This window comes from Equus asinus, chromosome 3 (genome assembly GCF_041296235.1).
Source record: "Equus asinus isolate D_3611 breed Donkey chromosome 3, EquAss-T2T_v2, whole genome shotgun sequence".
Taxonomy (NCBI): domain Eukaryota; kingdom Metazoa; phylum Chordata; class Mammalia; order Perissodactyla; family Equidae; genus Equus; species Equus asinus.
In genome coordinates this window covers 159,670,410-159,685,752 of record NC_091792.1, presented here as the reverse complement: position 1 = coordinate 159,685,752, position 15,343 = coordinate 159,670,410, and the positions used below count along the sequence as shown (strand labels likewise).

At 40.8% G+C, this 15,343-nt stretch overlaps 1 protein-coding gene across 5 annotated transcripts in view; it reads left to right on the top strand.

Annotated features, from left to right (window-relative positions):
• Window positions 1-15,343, top strand: part of HTT (huntingtin) — a 170,462-nt gene that overhangs the window by 21,486 nt on the left and 133,633 nt on the right. For all 5 annotated transcript variants that reach the window (XM_044767917.2, XM_070506341.1, XM_070506342.1 and 2 more), the window contains exons 3-6: window positions 4,918-5,038; window positions 10,190-10,249; window positions 10,637-10,716; window positions 12,397-12,535. In XM_044767917.2, the coding sequence (XP_044623852.2) occupies window positions 4,918-5,038; window positions 10,190-10,249; window positions 10,637-10,716; window positions 12,397-12,535 (400 nt within the window). The remainder of the gene's footprint in view (window positions 1-4,917; window positions 5,039-10,189; window positions 10,250-10,636; window positions 10,717-12,396; window positions 12,536-15,343) is intronic.

Here is a 15,343-nt window from a genome sequence, read left to right as displayed (position 1 = left end):
TCATTGGAAACAGTGTATGCCAGAAGTCAGTGGAACACCATCTATAAAGTTCTGAGAGGGAAAAACCCATAGACTCTATACCTAGTAAAAATCTCTCTCTCAAAAACAAAGGTGAAATAAAGACTTTTTCACACATACAAAGGCTGAAATAATTTATGTCCAGCAGGCAACCACTGTAAGAGACAAGAAAGTGTTTCAGGTAGGAGGGAAATGATACCAGATAGAAATCTGGATCTACATGAAGGATTGGAAAGCTATGGAAGTGGTAACTAGAGTGGGTAAATAGAAGACTTTCCCCCGTATTTTTAATCTCCTAAAAATTTAATTGATTGTGAGGTTTATAGCATGTAGAAGTAAAATATATGACAATAATAGCATGAAGGCCCCAAGAGCAGAAATGGAAATACGCTTGTGGTAGGCAGAATAATGCTTCCTCCCCTCAAAGATATCAGGTCCTAATCCCCGGAATCCTGTGTAAATGTTACCTTCTAAGGGAAAGCGGTCTTTACAGATGTGAGTAAGTTAAGGATCTTGAGATAGATTATGCTGGGTTGTCCAGGTGGGCCCTAAGTGCAGTCACATGTATCCTTATAAAAAGGAGGCAGAGGGGAATTTTATGCACACACGCACACATACAGGAGGTGATGTGAAGATGAAACAAAGGCAGATTTGAAGATGCTGGCCTTGAAAATTGGAGTGATGCAACCACCAGCCAAGGAATGCTGGCAGCAGCTAGAGCTGGAAGGGTCAAGGAGCCGTTTTCCCTTAGAGTCTCTGGAGGGAGCACAGCACTGCCGATACCTTGATTGTGACTCAGCGATACTGATTTTGTACTTCTGGCCTCCATGACTGCGAGACAATAAATTACTGTGTTTTAAAGCCACCCAGTTTCTAGTAAATTGTTACACAGCCACAGGAAACTAATACAATACACTGTTAGTTTCTTATGCTATATGTGAAGTGGTATAATATCACTATGCAGATTGTGATAAATTAAAGATATATACTATAAGCAGTGAAGCAACAAGTAAAAGCACAACAGTTATAGTCAGTATACCAAAAAGGAGAGAAAATGGAATCATAAAAATACTCAAGCCAAAAGAAGGTATAAATAGGGAAAAAGGCTTATAAAGAGCATGTGGGACAACTAGGAAAGAAATGGTACACTGGTACATTTAAACCTAGTTATATCAATAATGACATTAATTGTAAAAGATTTTTCAGAGTCGATGAAAAAGCAAGACCCAGTCTAGACTGCCTATGAGAAACCCATTTTAAATATAAAGACACAAATAGGTTAAAAGTAAAAGAGTGGAAAGAAGTTCACCATGCTAACACTAATCAGATGAAAGCTAAATTGGTTATATTAATATCAGACAAAGTGGATTCCTAATCAAAGGCTGTTACCAGGAATAGGATGGTCATTTCATAATGATAAAGGCATCAGTTCATCAGTAGACATAACAGTCCTGCGTGTTGATATACCTAAGTACAGGGTTTAAAAAATACGTGAAGCAAAACCTGATAGAACTGCAAGGAGAAATAGACAAATCCACAGTTATAGTCAGGGATTTCAACAGCCTCTCTCAAAAATTCTTAGAACGTGTAAACTTAAAATCTGGATCTAGAAGACTTGAAAACACTATCTGCCCCTGTGTCCTGATTGACAGTTATGTACGCTCCACCCAGAACAGCAGAGGACACACTCACCTCAAGTGCTCACAGGACGTTTGCCAAGATAGACCGTATGCTGGGCCATAAAACAAGTCTCTAAATGTAAAAGGACTCAGATCATACAAAGTATGCTCTCTGACCTCAGTGTAATTAGATTGGAAGCTGTTACAGAAAGATAACCTGGAAAAGCCTCAAATATGTGGAAAACATATTACACATCTCCATGTTACCCATGGATCAAAGAAGTCAAAAGGGAAATTTAAAAGTATTTTGAACTAATTGAAATAAAAACAAAGGATTTCAAAGCTTCTGGAATGCTGCTATAGCATATTAAAGGGAAATTTATAGCACTAAATGCCTATTTTAGAAAAGAAAGGTCTCAAATCATTGCCTCAGCTTTCAACTTAGGAAACTTGAAAAAGAAGAGCAAGTGAAACCCAAATTTAGCAGAAGAATGGACATAATAAAGATAAGAATGGAACTTAGTAAAACAGAAAACAACCTATAGGAAATCAATAAAACCAAAAGCAGGTTCTTTGAGAACATCAGTAAAATTAATAAGACTGATCAGGAAAGAAAGAGTGAAGTCACAAATTACTGATATCTGGAATGAGGGAGATGATATATGTTGTATAGATATTAAAAGGATTATAAGAATATTGTGAATAACTTTATGCCAATTAATTTGACAACTTGGATGAAATGGAAAAGTTTCTTGAAAGACAAACTTCTAAAGCTCCCTAAAGCAGAAATAGATAACCTGATTAGCCCTATATCTATTTTATTAAATTAAAATTAAAAAAATCAAGTTTGGATTTAGTTATTGGAGCACTTCTAAGCCTAATTGGAAATGGTATATATACCTACCTTTTTTCTTTTTTGAAAGTTGAGAAATGATTGACATATAACGTGTAAGTTTGAGGTGTACAACGTGTTGGTTTGGTATATTTACATATTGCAATATGATTGCTATGCAGTGGTATGCAATGCTATGATTAGCATTAGCTAAAACCTTTATTAAATCACATAGTTATTTCTTTTTTGTGTTGAGAACAGTTAAGATCTAGTCTCCTAGTAACTTTGAAGTTTGTGATATAGTATTATTGACTATAATCACTGCGTTGTGCATTAGATATCCAGAACTTATGTATCTACTAGTTGCAAGTGAACCTACTTTTTCAACTGAATTTTATGAAGTCTAAATACAGATAAAGTATTTCTGATGAAAATTTTGTCTAAATTGAGATGTGCTGTAAAAAAGATTGTTGTGTATCTCAATAATTTCTTGTTTTTGATTACATGTTGAAATAATAATATTTTGAATATATTTTGTTAAATGAAATATTAAGTTAATTTAACCTGTTTTTATTTTTGATGTCTATTAGAAAATCTAAAATCACATAAGTAGCTCATATTATATTTCTGTAGACAGCACTGCTTTGAGCAGTGTGTGAATGCTATGCAAGCCTCTTATGGACCTTTCCTGCTTAATCCTTTATCCACAGCGGTACTCCACAGAGATGAGGTCTGAAATATTGCTGAGTGATGTGCTTTGTTTCTTGCTTGCATTTGTTGATCATTACTGATGTGGTCCTTGGCTTTCTCTTGGGCTCACAGCTCTTCCAACTATTGGTAGGAATTATGATGTAGAGAGAAAGGCTGAGGGAGACTCCATTTCAGGATATTTTAGATTGAGATCATGAAACAGCAATCTGATTTTGATGTTTCAAGAATTGCAGCATTATTCACGGGCTGTCTTATTGCATTGCCATACTTCACAATGCTGTGAAATTAGTTTCGTGTACGTGGCCCATCAGCTTATCTCTGTCTTGGCTATGTTTAACAAATTGGATCACGTCAGCCTAAACAGGCTCTCAATAAACATTTAAAATCCTTTACAAATATTGCATCAACTCCAGTTTTTGTAAGACTGTGATAGAGCAATAAAAACATAGCCTTACCATGAGTAAGTTGAGTCTACAGTGAAATATGATTGTACTTTAGAGCATATTGAAAGCAAGATTAAAAAGGAGTAAAACAGTTGTATTGGTATACTGATTTTCAAGGTTCCAAGAATATTGTTAAGTGTGAGTAAAAGTGACCTGCTGGCAGAGAGGCTATCTGGGGTTTGAGTATCTGAAGCAGTGTCTTTTTTTTTTCTTTTTTAAATTGAGTTAAAAAACACATAAAGCAGTATCCGTTCAAGACTTTTTAATTAAAACTTGAAAAAAGATGAGATTTGTCTTGCAAGTTCAGGCTCTTCTTTTTTTTTAAGTAGACTTTTAAATTTTAGAATACGGTAGTCCCCTTATCTGTGGTTTTGCTTTCTGTGGTTTCAATTTCCCACGGTCAGTCGCAGTCTGAAAATATTAAATGGAAAATTCCAGAAATAAACAATTCATAAGTTTTAAATTGCATGCCGTTCTGAGTAGTGTGATGAAATCTTGCCCTGTCCCATTCTGTCCCACTCAGGACGTGAATCATCCCTTTGTCCAGCGGGTCCATGCTGTATAAACTACCCACCCATTCATCACTTAGTAGCAGTCTAGGTTATCAGATTGACCTGCTGTATCACAGTGCTTGTTTTCAAGTGACCCTTATTTTACTTAATAATGACCTCAAGGCACGAGAGTAGTGATACTGGCAGTTTGGATATGCCAAAGAGAGGCCGTAAAATGCTTCCTTTAAGTGAAAAGGTGAAAGAAAGCTCTCTACTTAATAAGGAAAGAAAAAATTGTATGCTGAGGTTGCTAAGAACTGTTGTAACTTTTATTATGGTATGTTGTTAAAACTGTTCTATTTTATTATTAGTTATTGTTGTTAATCTCTGTGCCAAATTTATAAATGAAACTTTATCCTAGGTATGTATGTATCGGAAAAAACATAGTCTCTATATGGTTCCATACTATCCACAGTTTCAGGCATCATGGGGGTCTTGGAATGTATCCCCTGCAGATAAGGGGGGACTACTGTAGTTTTAGATTTACACAAAAATTATAAAGATAATATAAAGAGTTCCTGTGTACCTTACATCCAGTTAACCCAATTATTAGTGTTTTACATTACCACGGTTCATTTTTCACAATTAATGGATCAATATTGATATACTATTAACCTTAATTTTTATGTCATGTCTTTTTTCTGTTCCAGAATCCCATATAGGATACAAGATACCTCATTACATTTCGTTTTCATGTCTTAGGCTCCTCTTGGGTGTGACAGTCTCTCTTTTTTTTTACTCAGAAATTCTCCAGAATTTCAGAAACTTCTGGGCATCGCTATGGAACTTTTTCTGCTGTGCAGTGATGACGCAGAGTCAGATGTCAGGATGGTGGCTGACGAATGCCTCAACAAAGTCATAAAAGTAAGAATCCTGTGGACGGTGTTCTCCAAGCTGTAATTATTACAGACTCAGAGAGGAAACCATAATGGAGTGTTCTTTTGTTTTGAGTAGCAGAGTCCCTTAGGATGTCTGAACTTTTTTCATTCATGGTATGTGGTTTGGAGGTGCTCTGGTAGGTGCCAGTGTGCTTGCCACACCTGCTGAATCAGAAGGGACTGTGTTTACGCTTGTGCCTGTGCAGTGTGTAGGTCAGGGATGGGCACTGATGGTGGCCACTGGGTGCTCTTGGGGAGAATGTCACTACAGGCACCAACTTTTGATTGGCAAAGCCCAGAGAAACCCTCAGACTCTGAGAAGACAGAGGAATGGGTGAATAGAATCTGTCTTTGGTGTCTCTAGCCTCCTTTCTTTCATTTCCTTTCCCTGTTCCTCCTAAGACCTGGGTCAGGCAGTACTATTTGCAGGTGAAGACGTGAGTTCTATAGTAGATTAGCTGGACTTAGTGTGACGTAACTGGGGAGAAAGGAGTTCCCAGAAAAGAATGGTAAAGCCGGAAAGCCAAAGCCCCTTGGATGATAGGTGAGGTAAGGAGAGAGAAGGGTATACTTGTCTTCTGTTATGGCTCGCTTATGTGGTTTGTGCCCACGATCACCATAGCTTTCATCTACTGTTCCCTTTTTCTGTTTTCTGCTGCCATTGAGGATAAAGTCCTTCTTCCATAATTCTTGGTGTATTGAAAAGCTATCCTTGTTTTTCTCATTCTGCCCCTTTCCTGGTGTGCATCCCCAACCCATCCTCGTCACCTTCTAGGCCACCTTTGAGTTTATGAACAGGCCTTTTGAATTGCGTGTCCAACTTTAGATATTCCCACTGTAGGCTAGCCAGCACCAAGGAAGGTTCTCTGATGTAGTTCTTGACACTTTCTCCAAAAACCATTTCTTGATAATGGTTGTGGAGAAAATGTACCTTACTTTCTCCTCTGCAGGGATCCTTGTTTATTGGATCTTTCCAGTCTTTCTTATTTTTCTCCACTGCTTTAAGTTCTACCCCTGAAATTTTGATAACGCTTTGAGAAGAGGCTGCATCTTCATTTTCCTTGAAGGCTCTCTTTCTAATAATATTTACTTGCCTAGATCAGCCAACAACTCCAACCTAACATAGGTTAGTTGACTAATTCCCTTCTCGTTAGGATTTTGAGAAACAAAATTGTTTTTTGGAGTCTTCCCAAGGCCTTTCTCTGGAGAGTGGTCACATTTTACATTGGCCAAGAAATTATCCTTCCTTTTTCCTTCGTGGGTCCAGCCTTCCTCAGGCAGATGATCACCCCTTTACTCCTATGTTTACGGCGATTGAGGCCTCATTTCCCCGTGGATGTACGTAGATTTTGGAGTGAAAGAGACCTGCATTTGAATCTTGCCTCTGCCCTCTACTATCTGGACAACTTTGGGGAATGTATTTGATTTTATGAGCCTTCACTATAAAGGCAATCAGACAAGGTTTTGGCAGTGTGTCAGTGCATGTATGTGTGAGGATCAAATGCAGTTATGTTCAAGATGTGCTTGGCATCATCCTGGCCACTTGCTGGTCCCCAGAGTGGTAAGAAGTATTCTTATTGGTAATGAGATTCTTACATTCTTACCCAAAGAGATTGAGGGGCATGCGAGAGCACCAGTTGCTCTCCATTTTCCGTCCTGTGGATTGCATGGTCTCCTGTTGCTCAAGGAGTCCGTCCCATCTGGCAGCAGATCATTTCTTGGCGAGTCATGCTTTCTGTGCTCAGGATGCTGGCTTCCCTGTGGCCACGGGACTCTAGCTCCCTCAGTCAGGAGCAGCCTTTGGGAGATCCCTCTTTCATCTCGTGGTAGGCACCTGGTCTTCCTTCACCTGCGTTTCATGCTTTTGCTTTCATCCCCCCTCCCAATATGATATAATGGCCAGTGGCCGTTTAACCTTATTCTCTATGCCAGATGGTCCATTGTGACATTCACATGTGCATGGGGTCCCACAGCTTACTTGCAGATATTTTCCAGTTACACTTACTTCTCTCCAGCACTAAATATCCTTGTTGCTTTTATTATTCCAATTGGCAGGACCAGGCTGGGCTTTTTCTGACATTTCAGTTCTCGAATTTTGACCCTTAGCATCAGAAAACCTAAAGAGGGCACCACATGTTACCTTGGTTCATGGCAAGAGAGGAATTAAGGAGGGCAGAAAGAACAGAGTGATCCCAAACTGCTCCGATTGGTCATTTTACACATAGGCGTTGTTCTGTTTTTAAGCCTGTCGTCTTCAGAAACCTGTTTCCAAGAACTGCTGGGCAGAATAGCTTGGTGTACGTTTGGGAATTGTGGGCCGTGACCCTGGGTCGTAACTTTAGGTCCTGGGTTCTCTTCCTGGCCTTCTCCCTATTTCTTCCCTTTTCCTGTTCTTTGTTTCTAGTCTCCCAGTGCAGAGATTCCAGCTTCTCATGTTATGCCCCTGAACATGGGATGAGGTCAGTCTCTCTAAACCTCCTCTTTCTCCTTAAAGTTGGGCATCACGGGGTTTGGCTGTGCTCAAATTTCTGCTTCCTCAAATGCTCTAGACTCAGGTTCAGCAGGCTGGGAGTGAGATCAGGGTCTGGCCAGATTTGTTCTCATTGTGGCAGAGGAAGGACATGTTTGGGAGAATGTGGATGGCCCTAGGCCAGGGTTGGGCAGGAACACAGGAGGAGTCCCTTAGGAGTCAGGTTCCAGACTTTAGTTTTCTAATGAGTATTGTTATATGCTTATGATAAGGACCAGACTCTATATGACCCAAGAAAATGGAGCACATTTTGCTTTTCATTTATGCAGGAAAATGCACTGGGGATCTGCTTCAGCCTGACAGCATGCCCCTGCCCTCAAGTATTTTACGTCTTGGGGAGGAAGCATGTTTATACTGAAATAACTTAATGCGTAGTATAAACTCTAAGTTCTGAGAGATGTTGACAACTCATCACGGCAGTCAGGAGGCTGAGATGATTTCTGATGAGGGAGGCAGAAAAGGCTTCCTCGAGGCGGTGGCTAGTAGGTGAGCGTGGAGATTCGGGACCTTCTTAACCACTGCAGCATCCTGCCTCTAGGGGGCACCAGGAAACCTCCACAGGCTCACAGAGGAGGGTGGCCCCGGTGTGTGCTGCCAGATCATGGGAGGTGTCGAGGGTGAGTTCAAGGGGTTCGTACTTTACTTGGTAGAGAATGAGGAGTTCTTGAAGATTTTTGTTGTGGTCTGATGAGTGCTTTATTTAGGAAGAGTAACATGGTGACAACGTGTAGCCTGCCTTAGAGGCTGAGTAGTCCAGGGAAGAGAGTGGAGTCTAGAACTAGGATGGTGGCATTGGGAATGCCAGTGAGGAGACAGGGGTGGGCTGTTGGGGGCTGGATTTGGCAGCTGAGCGCGTGCCTGCTTCAGTGTGGAGGTGGGTTCAGCAGCAAGGAGGGATAAGATGGTATATTACCATCACCCAGTGGCTGTGAGAGCTGATGTTGTGCTATTGTTAGGGGTTTGAGGTTTGGTTTTTCTCTTGTTATAAAATGTTTGATATTAGTTTATAAAACAAAATAAAACTTTAATATGTCTCCTAGTTTTATTTGCAAAGTAGTGTGGGTTTCTTTTCCTCTTTTTTTAAAGGAAGCCAGAGGTCCAGTCTCCCCTCCATGTTGAAATACCCAGACCCCTGTCCTCACACCCCTCCTGCCTGGGTCATCTTCACCATGGGAATACTTTATCATGGAGGTCTGGGGCTCTGGCTGTTCCCACCACTTCTGGCCAGTCTCTCTTTTGTTTTAAAGATTGGCACCTGACCTAACATCTGTTGCCAATGTTTTTTTTTTCTTTTTCTCCCCAAAGTCCCCCAGTACATAGTTGTATATTCTAGTTGTAAGTCCTTCTGGTTGTGCTATGTGGGATGCTGCCTTAGCGTGGTCTGATGAGCGGTGCCATGTCTGTGCCCAGGGTCTGAGCCAGCAAAACCCTGGGCCACTGAGGCAGAGGGTGCAAACTTAACCACTTAGCCACTTGGCCGGCCTCTGCAAAGTAGTGTTTTAACATATGTTTGTCCATTTTGGTTTGCTCCGTTAAGGATTTTTAGTACAAACTGAAACAACAGAATTAGGATTTAAAAATTTCTGAGACATTATCATACTTCAGAACCTCCCAAAGTGTGATTCTGCTTTTGATTTTCAAGCTCACTGAACCAGTAGGTGACCTCACATGAGTTTACTAAGACCAGTTTGGTTTGTAGACATCAGATGCTATATATCACATGAAAGAAGGAGGGCTTTTCTGTTGAGGCTTGTTTACATCTTTCCTTCCTCTCTTCTTGGTGGACAAGACATTGGCAATACCCTTTCAGAAGAGAGGGTTCCTACAGGTGAGAGTAGGACACAGAAGTTTTTCCTCTCCCTTCCTTCCATCTTGAGAAGCCCTCTCTAACATGAACTTTGTGTTGCTGGTGGTGGTTGCCATCAGCCATTCTTACGGGGTTGAAGTTGGCCACATGGCCACTAGTTTTGGTTTGGCCCATAACTGACCAGGGAGGGGATGAGAAATGTGCTGTGAGGAGCGTGAGGCTCCCAACTGCCACTGGGTTCAGAGGGTCACTGGGGCCGTGGGGCTAGGAGCATCTGTGCATCAAGGGAGGACCAGACCTTCAGAAAGGACGTGGGCTTCTGCATCAAGAGGTGTGTTCCTAGAGCGAGAAGCTCTGGTCTTAAAGTACACCCACTGCTTCCCTGGCACTGCAGACTGGAGGGCATTGCTAATGTTGGATCATTCAACAGAGTGTACTTCAATGAAGAAAGAAACTTTTCAGGTTATTCTTTTACTCATTGAATATTAAAGATTTAATATAAGAACTGTAGATTTGATTTGAACCATCTACCATTTAAGTTTGTTATTGTGTAGTATTTGATTGTAATAAAAGTTTAATTCTTTTCCCAACATTTTTTTATTCAAGTGAATGACCTGTATTTAGTTTATTCAGTAACTTCCTGCATATATATGCTCCTTTCTTAATGAATAGGTTCTTAGTTTAGTTGCTATTATATTCTACTTTGCCCCCAAATTGGCATTTTAGTTGCCTTTTAGTTTTCTTTAGAACTGCTAGTGGAATGTGTCTTCCATGAACAAATCTCTTGTGTTTTGTTGTAGGCTTTGATGGATTCTAATCTTCCAAGGTTACAGTTAGAACTCTATAAGGAAATTAAAAAGGTAGGCCTTTATTTTACATTATTGAAAAAATGGTACTGTTTCACTGTATTGAGCAGTATATGTGAAATTTTATCTTTTATTTTATAAGTAAAAATGTTAGAAGGAAATGCTGTTTGGTAAAATAGACTGTTGTTTCACTTTTCTTCATAAGGTCATTCTTCATTATTTATTAGATGAGATGGGAATTAAAAGTGGTAGTTTATTTTTTGTATCTTTATCACTCAAGTCCACTAGACTTTAAAATTTCTCAAGTAGATGTGCACTTGAGTGGTCTTTTCTCTGAAAATAGAAATTAACAGTAAAAAAATGCTTTCGTTCATATGAAGTCCTCTTGGTAACTACTGTCTGTGACTGAAATATAACACGCCACTCATTAAATCCACTCAGAACGGTGCTCCTCGGAGCCTGCGTGCTGCCCTGTGGAGGTTTGCTGAGCTGGCTCACCTGGTTCGGCCTCAGAAATGCAGGTAAATTGTACGCTCTGGATTATAATGAGAATTTTTTTTGGTGGAGGACTAGCTCCTATGGACTCTTTACATCTCTCAGCTCAGATGTCACTTCTTCAGGGGTCTTCCCTGTCTGCCCTGTCTCAAGTTGCCCGCCTTTGCCCCTCCAAATTGCAGTTGATGTTGTCCTGTTTATTTTTTCTTTGTAGCACCTATTCCTTTCAGAGGCATTCTCACGCACTTTATCAGTGTACTTGTTGCCACCCTCCCCCAAGAGACATGGGAGATGTACGGCCCAGGACAGCAGAGTCTTCCCTGTCTGTTCCCTGCTGCAGCCCAACACCGATAACGGTGTCTGCAGATGGTAGTCGCTGACGGGATACTTGTCAAATGCTCTAAGATTGAGTACCAACCTCATTATCGCTTCCAGGAATTATAGAAAAATATGCCTTGTTTATTACATGGGTTAAAAGTATGAATGTTAAACTATGAATAAAGTTTTGAGTAGTTGAAACAGTTCTATCTTAATGGGTTAAAAAACAAAAGGACCACACTTTTCAACTCCTTCCTTCTCTCCTAACAAGCAAAATGTTCTGATGTCCACAGACCCTTAGCTCTGTCCTTGGGGATCTGGTGGAGTGGCCAAAACCCTCACTATTAATATGAGACAATGATTTATTCCACTGAGTTTGATTTTAATAAGAATCTTATATGGCTGTAGAGATACAATCAATAAGGAAATTTCTTTTTATAAAACTTTTTTTTTTACTATCCTTATTTTGAAAAATTTGTAATATTTCTAAAACAACACATCCGAAGTTCTCCACACAGCAGCCAAAGTTGACCTTAAAAAAATGTGATTGGGTCATGTTGTTCCCTTACTTAAACTCTGCTCATTTCCCAGAGCTGTTCAGATAAAACCCAGACTTCACACCGAGGCGCAGGGAGATCTTGTCCCCAGGGGCCCCCATCACCTCAGACACTTTCTCTTGACTCATTGGCCTGATTTTACTTCTTCAGAAAATCAGATTCTCTTCCTCCTGATGGCTGGTTTGGTTTCTTCCCTCAGGTCTCAGCAAAAACTTCATGTCCTTGGAGAGGCTGGCCTAGCCTCCCTAATGTGATCCCAGCTGTAGACCCACTTGTTGCCCATCTCTGCCACTAGAGGGCGCCTGCCACCTTTGCCAGGTGTTGGCTCAGGGAATGCCCGTGGTGTTGGCCTCTGTCCTGTGACTCGCTTCTCTCTGGTCCTACATGCTCTGCTTTTTCTCTCTGGAGGGCCAAGTCTTAGCTCTAAGGCTTTATTTAATTTGAACACCTTAAAAACTATTTTGTAATGCTCCATTTTCAAAAAAGCCTTATTCTCACCTCTTGACTTTTATTTCTTAGGTGGTATTTTCGTATATTATCTATTATTTTCTAATTTAAAATGAGTATTTACTAACTGTTATAACTTACTGTAAATAATTTTCAAAACAAGCTTTTTGGAATCCTCTGTGATTATAAGAGAAATGAAGTGTGAGTGTCTCCCAAAGTTTGAACTTCATCTGCATTTATCCTGTTCTTTTAGCTAAGGTTTGTCCACGTTCCATTAAGAGCTGTACAGCATTTAAAAACTGGCTTTTCCCTAACAGGTACTAAACTAATTGCTTATATTTCTCATTAAATTCATTTTAATTTATGTCCTTTGCACATATGCAGGCCTTACTTGGTAAACCTTTTGCCTTGCCTGACTCGAACAAGCAAAAGACCTGAGGAATCTGTTCAGGAGACCTTGGCTGCAGCTATACCCAAAATTATGGCTTCTTTTGGGAATTTTGCAAATGACAATGAAATTAAGGTATGATTGTTACTTCAAGTCACAAACATGAGAAAGAATGTTGTGGGGAGTTAGGTTTTGGGGACAGGTGGTCATTTGAGAGTACTTGTTGACTTGTGTTATGCTTCATAATTTGGATTAAAATCTGTTATTTTGTAGCACACCAAGAGCTTCTTTCCACTTGTGCTTTCTTACTGTGGGGTGAAAAGTTGAATAGGGGGGTGGTTTATAGATGCAAATTCCAAAGGCATTTTTTGAGATTGATTTTTAGTGTATAGATTGACTCTTAACCTAGTTGAGAGAAGGCGACTGTCCTGGGACGGCAGGTGGGAGAGGACTCACTGCTGGCACCTTGTGGGCGCTGCAGCTGCTGGGGCCGCTGGACTTCCTCTTTGTCCTCGCCCCAGTAAGCGGCCTTTACACTCGCTTTAGTGTTTTGTGTATAATGTCCAGAAATTGTGGCCCTGAGTATTACAGATTCTGGATCTCTTCCTTTTTATGGGTCAGTCCTGTATTAGTATTTCTTTTGATATTTCTCTCCACATTTCTAAATAACATGCTTACACTGCTAGTTTTGGATCTTTTGATTTTTTACTGTGGAAGAAATGAATTTAGCTCTGACCCTTCTCCCATCTTTTCGCTATAATTATATCAATGTTCAGTGTGTACATTCTTATGCTGAAGTAAATAAGTCACAGCTAGTTGTGTTCTGTGCTATGATTATCTTTCTTTGTACAACTTTTTGGGTTTTTGGAGTTAATAATTGCTTCTTTTCCACTTGCTTATTATTCTTTGGCCATTTATGTCTTCTTGCACCTTCCAGTAGCTTTGTAAAATGTGTCTCAGTACAGTTTTCGACATGACAGATAATTTATTGGATCCATTTCCTCCAGCAGAGTCATCTGTCTTAGAATTCTCTAGCTGTCTGCTCCAGCCTGGTCAGGATGCTCTCTATGTCTCTTGCACAGTGGTATCTAAGCACTTTTCTTTGCTGTCACCCTGGGAATTCCTGTTGCTGCTCTCCTGTTGGTGCCCAATTCCTGGATGCCATGTCTTTGTCTTTCTAGGCTCACTCCCTTGTTTTGATGAAACACATCCTCTAGCAGCTTCCTGAGAAAGCAGGAATGGGGGTAAATTGTTTGAGATTTTGCATTCGTAAAAGTGCTTCCAGTCCTCCCTCACACTTGGCTGGGTATAGAGCTCTGGGTTGGAAATCATCTTCCTTCAGGAATGTAAAGGCTTTGTTTCTCTGATAGTCTTCAGGGTGGTGATCGAGAAGACCTCCTTCCTTAGCCTCTGAATGTGTCCTTCTCTAGAAGCTTTTTATTGTTTGGTATGGGGTGGAGTGCTGGGTGCTTGGTAGCCTTTTAACTTGGAACATTTATCCTTCAACTCTGGGAAATGTCTTTATGTGTCTTTGACCAGCTGCCCATCTTTGTTTTCTCTGAAATTCATTAGTTAGGTGTTGGACCTCCTAGACTGATGCACATTTGTGTTATCTTTTTTTTTTTTTAAATAAAAATTGGTCCTGAGCTAACGTCTGTTGCCAATTTTTTTTCTTCTTTCCCCCAAAGCCCCCTGGTACATAGTTGTATATTCTAGTTGTAGGTCCTTCTAGTTGTGCTATGTAGACACCGCCTCACTAAGGCTTGATGAGTGGTGCTAGATCTGCACCCAGGATCCGAACCGGTGAAACCCTGGGCCACCGAAGCGGAACATGTGAACTTAACCACTCGGCCACATGGCTGGCCCCTGTGTTATCTATTATTTCTATTTTCCTTTTTTTTGTCCCCTACTTTCTAGGAGATGTCCTTCTCAAACCGTTCTGTTGAATTTTTGTTCCTGCTCCTGTGTTAATTTCTTTTTTTTGTTTTGCTTTTTCACCCCAAATCCCCCCAGCACACAGCTGTGTATTTTTTATTTGTGGGTCCTTCTAGTTGTGGCCTGTCAGGTGCTGCCTCAACATGGCCTGATGAGTGGTGCCATGTCTGCGCCTAGGATCCCAACCCGCGAAACCCTGGAACACTGAAGCAGAGTGTGTGAACTTAACCACTCTGCCATGGGGCCAGCCCCTGTGTTTTTAATTTCTAAGAGCTCTTTCTTGTGTTCAGAATGCTCATGTTTTCTGACATCCTCTTCTTGTTTCATGAATGCACTCTTATCTTTCTGAGGATATTATATTTTCTTGACAAGTTCCTTTGACCTCTGCATTGTCTGTTTCTTCTGATTTCCTCTGTTCTGTTTGTTCTGGTCTTTCTCTTTTATGTGAGCAGTTGTCCACGTAGATTTGAATGAGACCCTAAAAAGCTTATTGAAAGCAATCGTGTGGCATGGTTTGTCCCCTGGTGGGCTTCCCAAGGTGATGGATGGTGAGCCTGCTTTTCCACTGTGGATCTTTAAATGTCAGTATAAGTAAGTCTTTTCCTCTTGAGCCAGTCAATATCCCTAGAGAAAAATTCTTCAATCTCCTGCTTGGGGCCATAAGCCTGGCTGTATTTGTCCTGGGACCCTGGGGTGGAAGGGGGTTAACAGCCTCACTGGTCAGAATTCAGACTTTTTCTTAATTTCTCTGTTGTCTCTCTGTGCCTCATGGCTGTCCTCAGCTGTGCCAGCATCTCTGGAGATTATGCCCCAGTCTTTGCAGGGGACGGAGAAGGGAAGGCCATGTCCTGGGCCACCTGGATGGGAGGGGAGACTTGGGGTTCAGTAGTTGGTCGTTTGCACAAGGAGCAGTTAGACAAGCAGCTGTTTCATCCCTGCAGTCACTCCACTTTCAGATGTCTCTGGTGCCTGCCAAGCCTAAGATTTTCTTGGAGTTCTGTGGCTTGA